We start from the raw sequence: 11,034 nt of genomic DNA, 5'->3' as shown, positions 1-11,034 counted from the left end.
AGACATAATTTGTGAGTAGAATTTAGTGTCGTTTATTTATTATAACTATTACTATTCTTATTCGTATTATTATAATTTAGTTTTGTTTTATTTATTTGGGCAGCAAACGCAGAAGCACACGCCAACATAGGACGGTAGGTGGCGGTAATGCAATTTATTGGACGCCAACCTCCGTAAAGCAGAACAGAATAAGTCGCTCCAGGCTCTCATGTCGCTGCAGAAATGGCTGACAAGACGCCGAAGAATGAGTCTGACGTCCCCTTCGCCACAAGGATTAACCCGGCTAAAGAGCCCCTCTCCAGAGAACAGATGTATTTCATCAGACAGGTAGAGATGGATCAGTGGAAGAAGAAAACACAGAAGCTGAGGACTCGTAACGTCGTAACGGGACTCGCCACCGGAGCGATTGTACTGGGAATCTGTATCCTTGTCAAACCCACTGAGGCACACAAGGTGAACTACTGTGTGTGCAACGCTGCGCGTGCGTGACAGTTGGGTAGTTCATATAAAGATACACAATATTATACTACACGATATGCCAAAGGACTCGGTACGGTAGTATGTTGTAAAATAGAACTAGCATTCGTTATTATCATATTGTTCAGTTGTGAAATTCACTCATTCAATCTTTATTTAATCTTCTTGAATGATCATTGAGAGCAAGGCTCTCGTTTACAATGACCTCGAGAAATGTAACTCATAACATAATGAAAAGAAAGCTATAGAAGCAGAAAGTCAACCAATTAAACATTTAAAATAATTTAAAAACAACTGCAGACTGTTGAAACGGTTTGCCATTGAAGATACAACTGACCAATAGATAGTTTAGATACTATTGTGGGTTGAGTTTTAAAGTGCATGGCAAAACATGAATGAATGAAAACTTTATTTAACAGATTGCAGAATGGGTACAATACAGTTTAAGGGGATGCAGACCAGAGAACGACTTTCGTCTTGTTTACATCAGGGTCCCCCATTTTCAATTCATAGTGAAATTCATAGACATTCTGTTTCTGGGGCTCAGAATCTCAAAGTATGATGAGGTCCAGACAGAGTTCCAGTCCTGTAATTAAGTGATGCAAGGTGGGAGATCACCAATAACGGCGTTATACAGAAACAAATGCCAAATGTCAGTTTAACTTATCCTATGTTGATAAAGTAGTGATTATACCTGAATCACTGTACATAATAATACCGTACGCACTACGCACATTTACTTAGTAGTTTTGGTATATTATATTCCATGCAATCACTTGTTACACTGTATATTGGTATTGCACTTTACTGTTACAATTGCACTCTGGTTAGACTTATTTTCTTTGTACTGTACTTGTACGATGATAATACATGTGAATCTAATCTAATTAGGCAAAGTAAAATATATTGTTGGTTTCCTGTTGGTTGTCAGTTTGGCCATGGGTAGGTAGGGAATTTATTTTATTTTATTTTTTTATTTTATTCTTTCCCACGGCGACTATGGATAGGGAATTTCTTTATTTAATTAAAATGTTCACAACAACATGGATGCATGTACTCTGCCAGCATGTTTAATATCCATAATACTAAATGTTTGACTAAGATTTCTATGAAACTTTATTCAAACAAAAAAACCTTTATTTTTTTTTTTTTTTATAATTTTTTAAAAAAACTCATAAAATATATTGGGTCGCACCTAAATCGGCAGGGTGGGTCAGCAACCGGAAACCAACTATTAATTTTGTTAGGCCTTAGTTTGACTTGGATTGGGTTATGTTGGCATCTCATTTCATTCATCATAGGTTAAAAAGTTGTCGGGTTAACTGTTTACCTCAGCAGGGAACTCAAATCCACAGTCGATGGGTTACTACACCAAAGAGTTGAGTGTGTACGTACAGTATGCCGTTTCCTTACACAGTTTGATGGATATCTAGGCTTGAAAGGTGGTGTATATCCTCATCTGGCCTGCCATGCCCCCTGGCATTCCTGCTGTTTACCCCATTGTACATGTAAACAAATGTAAAACAGTTATGGTATGTACAATTACTCAATTAGGCATAACAAAAAATATTGTTTGTTTCCTGTTGGTTGTCAGTTAAGGCCATGGGTAGGTAGGGAATTTATTTTATTTTATTTTTTATTTTATTCTTTCCCACGGCGACTATGGATAGGGAATTTCTTTATTTAATAAAAATGTTCACAACAACATGGATGCATGTACTCTGCCAGCATGTTTAATATCCATAATACTAAAGGTTTGACTAAGATTTCTATGAAACTTTATTATTATTATAAAAAAAAAAAAAAAAAAAGGAATAATTTTTTTTGTTGCATTTTTTATTATTATTTTTAAAAACTCATAAAATATATTGGGTCGCACCTAAATCGGCAGGGTCGGTCGGCAGGCAACCGGAAACAAACCATTATTTGTTTTAGGCCTTAGTCCATATTTGAAGTAAAGTAAGGCATTTTCAAATAAAATCGGACTAGACGAGGTCACGAGGCAGATGTGCAAACGCCCTAAAATGAATTCCTTTAAACCACACCCACAGATGATGGTTATTAATTAGGGGTGCTCTCAATAGGAACTTGGCTAACTAAGACATTGTAAATTAACTGCAAATTAACTACATTTATATAGTGCTTTTATTCATAGTGCTTTACAACTTATGCCTCACATTCACACACTGACGGCAGAGGCGACCATGCAAGGTGCTGCCAACCTGCTCATCGGGAGGAGTTAAGGGATTAAGTGTCTTGCTCAAGGACACTGACTCATTGCCAGGAGGAGCTGGAATCAAACCGGGAACCTTCAGATTACCAGACGACCGCTCTACCTCCTGAGCCACTGAACTGCTCTACCTCCTGATCCACTGATTACCAGACGACTGCTCTACCTCCTGAGCCACTGATTGCAAGACAGCTCTACCTCCTGAGCCACCGATTACCAGACGACTGCTCTACCTCCTGAGCCACTGATTGACAGACTGCTCTACCTCCTGATCCACTGATTACCAGACGACTGCTCTACCTCCTGAGCCACTGACTACCAGACGACAGCTCTACCTCCTGAGCCACCGATTACCAGATGACCGCTCTACCTCCTGAGCCACTGATTGCAAGACAGCTCTACCTCCTGAGCCACCGATTACCAGATGACCGCTCTACCTCCTGAGCCACTGACTACCAGACGACAGCTCTACCTCCTGAGCCACTGATTACCAGACGACCCCTCTACCTCCCGAGCCACTGATTACCAGACGACCCCTCTACCTCCTGAGCCACTGATTACCAGACTTCTCTACCTCCTGAGCCACTGATTACCAGACGACTGCTCTACCTCCTGAGCCACTGATTACCAGACGACTGCTCTACCTCCTGAGCCACTGATTACCAGACGACTGCTCTACCTCCTGAGCCTCTGTCACCCCCTCTTTTATGTCGTTATGATGATGATTGTTTTATTTCCGGGAAAATCTTGCACGACAGTGGCTCAGGAGGTAGAGTGGTCATCCGCCCATCCGGTAATCAAAAGGTTCCTGGTTCGATTCCGGCATCTCCCGGCAGCGTGTCAAAGTGTCTTTGAGCAAGACACTTAACCCCTAACTGCTCCCGATGTGCCGGTTGGCATCTTGCATGGTTTCCTCTGCCATTGGTGTGTGACTGTGTGAGTGAATGACTGAATGTGAGGCATAAGTTGTAAAGCGCTTTGGATATAAAGTGTTATATAAATACAATCCATTTACCATTTCAGCTCATGCCAATGTCTCTGGCATCACATTATTTATAAATATACTTTATTTGAATTGAGCGATGCATTTAAACAGGCCCTGCTGCATGAACTATTAGATTTGTCAATTAAATACTGTGGCTATTAATTGACAAAAAGAACAGCCCCTACACAAGGGGTAATGGAACTGATGCCAAGAGTCGGACCTACTATCAGAACTAACTAGCACTACCTCCGTCATTTAACACATCCTGAGGGAAAACCTGTGGTGGAAAGTAACTAAGGAATTTTACTCGAGTACTGTATTTAAGTACAATTTAGAGCTACTTGTACTTTATGTGAGTATTTTCATTTTAGGGAACTTTATACTTTTACTCCACTACATTTCAAAGGAAATATTGTACTTTTTTTTACTCCACTACATTTATCTAAACCCATCAGTTACTAGTTACTTTGAAGAAAAAGATTTAGCATAGAAAACATGGCAAAAATGTATGAAGATTATATGCTTTCACATTTGAACTCTGTCAACTTCAAGAGGACGTAATCAGAGCAGCATAACTGGACCACGTACCACTTTAACATAACCTTTAATCAGAGCAGCATAACTGGACCGCATACCACTTTAACATAACCTTTAATCAGAGCAGCATAACTGGACCACATACCACTTTAACATAACCTTTAATCAGAGCACCATAACTGGACCACATACCACTTTAACATAACCTTTAATCAGAGCACCATAACTGGACCACATACCACTTTAACATAACCTTTAATCAGAGCACCATAACTGGACCACATACCACTTTAACATAACCTTTAATCAGAGCAGCATAACTGGACCACATACCACTTTAACATAACCTTTAGAGGTCATTGGATTGAGGTTTGATTGTTCCCAAGCACTGGAGTACACAAACGTTATGTAGAGAATGCATACCTTTACTTAAGTACACGCAATAGAAAATACTTCTCTACTTTTACTTAAGTAGAATTTTAATGGAGGACTTTTACTTTTACCCGAGTACTCATTTATCTGGGTATTTCTACTTTTACTTAAGTAAAGGAACTGTGTACTTCTTCCATCATTGGGCTTTGCTGTGCTGTCCTTGAAGTGCTTGAATTAATGGAAAAAAGTCAAGGCCTGGAATTCCTTGAAAACAACTAATTATTTAACAAGGTGCTTAAAAAGTCCTTGAAATTCAAATCAACCATTCGCATCGAAAGTTTTGTTCATCCATGATATAAAAAAATCTGAATCAAATACGTTTTTTTAATCTAAAGTGTAACTAATTGTCGGAAATAGTTTTTAAGCCATAAATATTGGATCCGATTTTTTTTCAATAAAAAGAAAAACTGCATTTAAAAGTGAATTGTATCCTTTTAAATGCCCTTTTTAAAATGAAAAATAGTGCTTGGGGAAAGTACTTGAAAGTCCTTGAATTTAATTTTGCAATGTCTCTGGGAACCCTGGGTATGTTTTGCCTTGACTCTCGGCTCCTCCGCCAGACGGCTACACGTTCTACAAGGTCTCCCAGGAGCGGATCATGGACGAGCTGGACGAGCAAGCCAGGGCCGCCAGGGCGCAGGCGCCAAAAACCGGTGCCAACTGAGAGCCAGAAGAGGCACCGCGCCGAACTGTGTGTGCGTCAGGCCGCCAGCAGCAGCCCTCATCTCCCTCACTGTTAAACACGGAGAAGGGACTCACGCTGCCTACTAAGGCCTACTACTACTCATTCCCTGGCCGGTCACCGTGTCATAGCAGTGATGCCGTGTTGTTTTTGATACATTGTGTGTATCATTAGTACAAATACACAGAGGCAGTATCGGACTTTGTTTTCTCTTGGTTGCGTAGGGTTCTTCTGTGTGGTCGCGTTGCTTACCTACTAATATATATTTTTTCTTTTTATTATGATTATTAAACATGCCTGTCAATGGAATGGCCTGATTCACTGGCCTCATCATTACCTTTTTTAAAAGATACATTTGTCTGCATTTTAGCCCAGAGGCCTCTGTCATCATAAAATGTCTGTGAAACGAGCACACCCCACTGACTGTGCACACAAGGCAACGGTCACACATATGGTTTGTTTGAAATGGTCTGAATTAGAAGTGAAATAGTTAACTTTCCTCCAGGGTTCGCTTGGAAAGCAGGCAGAGAGACCGCCATGTTACAGTGTGTTGTTTGGTGCGATCCAGAATTTAATTTGGATGATTTAAGAGCACCCTAAATGAGCCAACCATAGACGACAATTATTAATTCTACAGTGGCCTTCACATACTTGGGGAATCAGAACTGCTGAAAATGAATTAAATGCAAACATCAGATTGACGCTATTTATGTTGATTAAGTAATGATTTGTAAAAAAATGTTATGTTGTTGTTTTTTTACAACTCAATAAATTATATCAATAATAGTGTACATCTAAACAAATTTTTTGACCTAAGGGTGGATTTGCTGATCTTGGATTCTCTTTTTCTTCAACGCCCTACTTCAGTTACACACAAGTCAGGCGACAGTCACTCAGGAGGTAGAGCAGTCGTCTGGGAGTCTGAAGGTTCCCGGTTCGAGGCACTAACTGCTCCCGATGAGCAGGTTGGCACCTTGCATGGTCACCTCTGCCGTCGGTGTGTGAGTGAATGGGTGAATGTGAGGCAAAAGTTGTAAAGCGCTTTGGATAAAAGCAGGCAGTCTAAAGCTTGATCAGTTAAAGGTTTTACATGCCTTGCTCAAGGAAACCTCAGTGACGTTGAGGGAGGTGAGAACAATTTCTTGTGACCAGAGCGTAGATTCAAACTGGCAACCTTCTCGTCACAAACCCACTTTTCAAACAATTGCAAGACACAGAAAATAACAAGAAAAAAAGTGATTTCAATTAAATTTATTACATTTTAAATCAAAATAATGATTTACGGAGCATGATCTAAGCCACGGAATCTGAGTAGAAGTATAAAATAAGACATTGCAAAAGGGAAAGGCACAGCTTCAGCATTGGCAGGACAGTAGCTTCGCAGAGCAAAAACAATCGACTGTATTTACATTCCAAATTTAGAACTGCAATTACATTATTTTTATTTATATATTATGAATCGTGGAAATCTTTAAAGGGTGTTCATCTTAAAATCTGTGCGCGTATCGTTGACTTATAAGGCAAACGGCTCTTGAATTCACAGCTTTCCATCATGTGTTTGTCTCTGCTGTCGGATGAAAACAACTCCACCACTTCAGTGCTTTTCATATGCTTTGCCTTCTTGGTCTTGATAGTTAAAACAGCTGTTCTATGAGCTGCCCCCCCACCCCCCGGAAACAAACAAAACACATTTAAAAACATCATGTAATTACAAGAAGAAAAAAATCTAGGTATCGATCTCAACAAAAATTTCACCTTTTTTGGAGATTAACATTTTCATTCAACAACAGCATTATTCTATACACACACACTTGCAGGGAGATTAGATAATTTAGTATTAAATACAAATATACATTTGATCCAATAGGAAATTCAGTGACAGAAAGATCACTTGAAAAGAAATGCACTTAAAATCTCTAGCTCCTTTTATGGAAGGAAAAAAAACAAGATATTATCCACACATGAAAACGTACCAGTTCCTTCCTCGGACGGGACACAAACAAACAGTCCCCCCTACATACACATGCACACACTACCTCTGTGTGCATGAAGGAGAACTAAAACAGAACTGTCTAAAGTGCAGAAGGTGCTCGATCTACGCGTCAAGGCCGACATGTAATCTTTGTGATTTTGAGCGAGAATAAAAAGGGTTTACTCTGATAAACATGTAAACATAATATATAAATGCAAATCTTAATATGTACACATTTACAATCAAGGTGAGAAGAACCAGTAGTCTATACGGTAGGCATGGTTGTGGACGTGCGATTAATAGTTTCTTTGAAAACCTTTTTGTTTATTGTGCTTTTTGTAATTGAAATCCCAACAGTATTCGAAAATGAATGTGGCCCTTCCTATTTTATTTTCATAAAGATTTATTTTGGCAATATAATCGTTCTCGCCAGGGTATTTATCCCCCCCCCCCCAATGAAGCGTTATTGGTCAGTGGCCCTTGGAGAGTCTCAGGACACCTCCAAATGCACCAGTTGAGAACCATAATAGTTTGTGAGTGGCTATTCCTATATAGATAGGCAGTAATGTTACGTGGCAGTAAATGACAGAAACCTTTGAAAATATACTTTCTTGCCATTTGATTTAGACTCAGATTTGTATTTATCTTGCATTTATTTTTTTTAAATATAGCGCTGGTTGTGTTGTAAAAAAATTCTGATCAATGACACTACGTGTAGTAAAGACAAAGTCTGTTTAGTTAAGGAACAACATGCTGTTATTTCAACGTTTTCAATATATCTTTTTAGAATGTACCGTACCATCTCTTTTGTTGGAATATGACGTCATCTGATGAAGTCCGTTAAGACGTGAAAGACATGACTTTACCAGAGGATGCTCTGAGCCGACAGTCCCACCTGGTCACCGCAACTGATAGGCTCTCTCTTTTAACGGTAGACTAAAGATCGTTAACATCTTTTTACATACCGAGAGTGGTTATCCTCATTATATACTGTACCGGCGTGGCGATTCACAGATATACCGTTTTACTAAAGCTGAACGTACTACTGTATCACCACGGTGACAGCAGAAGCTCTCTATAATCCCGACATCTCAGGAACGGAGGCCGCTCGGTATCAATATGATTGAACGGACCGAATTGCATTCTATAGCCGGTTCAAAACCTATTCAATAGCAAGTTCAGATACATTTAATTATACTGTACTGTCCTCACGACACCTGTGTGTGTGTCGTATTCCAAGAGGCAGAATAACTTATCCGGATAATGCTAAATATGATCATGATTCATGATGTGACTAATCTGAGGCATAGTTAATTAATGAGAGATTGTTGACATGGCAACACTACAAGACATCCCTTTAGAAATAATAAACTTATATCCTAAGTTTGATTTGATACATTATTAAAGTCATCAAGAATGAAGTATTATTACTTCATACAGAAGTCTGGATCACTGGGCAAGTCCTGCGTCTTTTAAATAACACACCCACCCTCCCTCCGCCTGTCGAGGGCAGTATTACCTACACTGAATAATCAAGAGTACACTCTCTGTACAGCCGGGAGGTATCGAGACATCTTCACAAAGACCGCAGGAAGCGGGCCTACGTTTGTTAGCTGACCTTGTGTCAGTGAAAGTATCGGTGCCTTGGGAGAGACTACGTTGTCAGCTGACCTTGTGTCAGTGAAAGTATCGGTGCCTTGTGGAGAGACAGAGACAAAGCCAGTGAGAAACAAGTTTCATAACTGAATCATTCAGACGTTGAATCGCTGAGGATGGTGAACTTTGAAACACTGGCTCTCAACCTTTTTTCGACGTACAACCCCCAGAGGAATGCCTTTTTGCAACCCCCCCCCCCCCCCCCAACGTGGCTAGGCGTAGACGGAATGGTGAACTTTGACCCCCGACATGGCCAGGTCGTAGACAGAATGGTGAACCTTTGACACCAGACAAATGATAATTAGTTTCCCTTTTCAGGTTATTTCACTGTATTAATCATTAGAGGAGGAAGCTTTAAACCTCTTAAATATTCACCATTTCATGAGAGGAAAAAAAGCATCTTCTATAGCAAAGATTACAAACATAATTGTGTATTTGTACGTCATAAATCATATCTATGATCCCCTGCGGGGTCCCGACCCCCATGTTGAGAATCGCTGTTCTCCTACATCGTCTGAAAGTACACAACCTTTAACATATTGAACGCACAAAGCACTTCGAGAATGAGATAAATGTGAGAATGCCGGTTGTCGGGTGTCTATGATGTCTGGAGGCCCCCAGATATTTAAGCACTGCGTCTTATCTTGTTCATACCATCACTCGGTCTGCAACGGGGTTACGTTGAAACTGTTACGTGACACCGGCTTGTTCACGGAGTAACCTGGAACGGAGCTTGTTTTCACTGTGAACCATTTTGGTTTTTGACAGTCATCTCGTAGGGTGACTGTACTGTACACCAGGACAGGGGGCCACAGTGGCTCAGGAGGTTAGAGCGGTCGTCTGGTAATCAGAAGGTTACCCAGTTCGATTCCGGCTCCTCCTCCCGGCAGACATTGACTGCTCCCGGTGAGTGGGATGCTCTTCTGTCGGTGTGCGTCGTGGATGTGTGAGTGACTGAGTGAACGGGTTCATGTAAGGCATAAGTCGTAAAGCACTTTGGTGCGATATAAATGCAGTCCGTTTATCATCAAGAAGAGCTGACGTGTCACGTGACCCAAGCTCAAGAACTCAAGAACATTACATTTGGTCTGTTTGGCACCGGACCACTACGATGCGCTTATCCCGAGATGCCTCTCTCCCGTTCGTAATGTAATAGTGTGACATACTTTTCTCGTGTTATCAGAGAATCTGGGCAAGATCTGGCAACACTTTACTTAAGGCATACAACCATAAACAAATAGAATGCAAATATAACATATAACAAGCATATAAGCCTCACAACACTGATTATATTCTACTGTGGCGGCAAATGTACACCTTAGGTAAAGTGTTGTCTGGGATGAGTATGTTTTTGTGTGAAGCTACAGTAGCCTTGTGGACGACGGCTGACTGTGACAGTGTCGATTCTGAGGTAATGTTAATGGTATCGGTTCACTGTTGATACCATGTTGGAACCATTATTGGGACCATGTTGGTACCATGTTCAGACCATGTTAGAACCATGTTTGGACCATGTTGGGACCATGTTAGAACCATGTTGGGACCATGTTAGAACCATGTTTGGACCATGTTGGGACCATGTTAGAACCATGTTTGGACCATGTTGGGACCATATTAGAACCATGTTGGGACCATGGGTGAACCATGTTGGGACCATGGGTGTACCATGTTGGAACCCTGTTAGAACCATGTTTGGACCATGTTGGGACCATGCACGTACATTAATGTTGGGCCCATGTTGGGACCACTGGATTTGGAGAAATGGCAGATAGGGGTCTTCTCCACAGGACGTCCAGATAAAGGGATAGATATTTGTCCTTCCTACAGCAGGACAGGCTGGATCACTGCAGTCACACTTCAGATGAGGTAGTCTGGATATACAGCTCTCAAGGCTGAAGATTCTTACTGGGGGAAAGGAGAAAACAAAAGGCAGTTGGATTTACTACACTCCTTGGATTATTGCCAGACCTGGAGGTGTGATGGATCATGGTTTATGTGGGGTTTATTTCAGGTTATTCTAGTGTGCTTTTTGCATATTTTTTTGGTTTTCTCTGGTGAGCTAA

The 11,034-nt window shown here is 40.7% G+C and overlaps 2 protein-coding genes across 2 annotated transcripts in view; one reads left to right on the top strand and one right to left on the bottom strand.

The window, feature by feature from the left end:
- Positions 1–193: 193 nt before the first annotated feature.
- On the top strand, positions 194–5,652 carry coa3a (cytochrome C oxidase assembly factor 3a). The gene is made up of 2 exons (XM_084330429.1): positions 194–421; positions 5,222–5,652. Exons 1-2 carry the CDS (start codon positions 223–225, stop codon positions 5,323–5,325), a joined length of 303 nt encoding a protein of 100 aa, XP_084186555.1. The 5' UTR covers positions 194–222; the 3' UTR covers positions 5,326–5,652.
- A 3,537-nt stretch (positions 5,653–9,189) lies between these two features.
- The window catches only part of wnk4a (WNK lysine deficient protein kinase 4a), a 209,809-nt gene continuing 207,964 nt past the window's right edge, over positions 9,190–11,034 (bottom strand). The window contains exon 20 of the mRNA XM_084331128.1: positions 9,190–10,876. Within this exon, the coding sequence (XP_084187254.1) occupies positions 10,874–10,876 (3 nt within the window). The 3' untranslated portion in view covers positions 9,190–10,873. The remainder of the gene's footprint in view (positions 10,877–11,034) is intronic.

The sequence above is a fragment of the Notolepis coatsorum genome (assembly GCF_963971535.1).
Source record: "Notolepis coatsorum genome assembly, chromosome: 15".
Lineage (NCBI taxonomy): Eukaryota > Metazoa > Chordata > Actinopteri > Aulopiformes > Paralepididae > Notolepis > Notolepis coatsorum.
This window is presented reverse-complemented; position numbering and strand designations above follow the sequence as displayed.

Coding starts and splice junctions, on each gene's coding strand:
- coa3a (XM_084330429.1), top strand. CDS start 223: ATGGCTGACAAGACGCCGAAGAATGAGTCTGACGTCCCCTTCGCCACA. Junction 422..5,221: donor AGCGATTGTACTGGGAATCT/GTATCCTTGTCA, acceptor CTCCTCCGCCAG/ACGGCTACACGTTCTACAAG.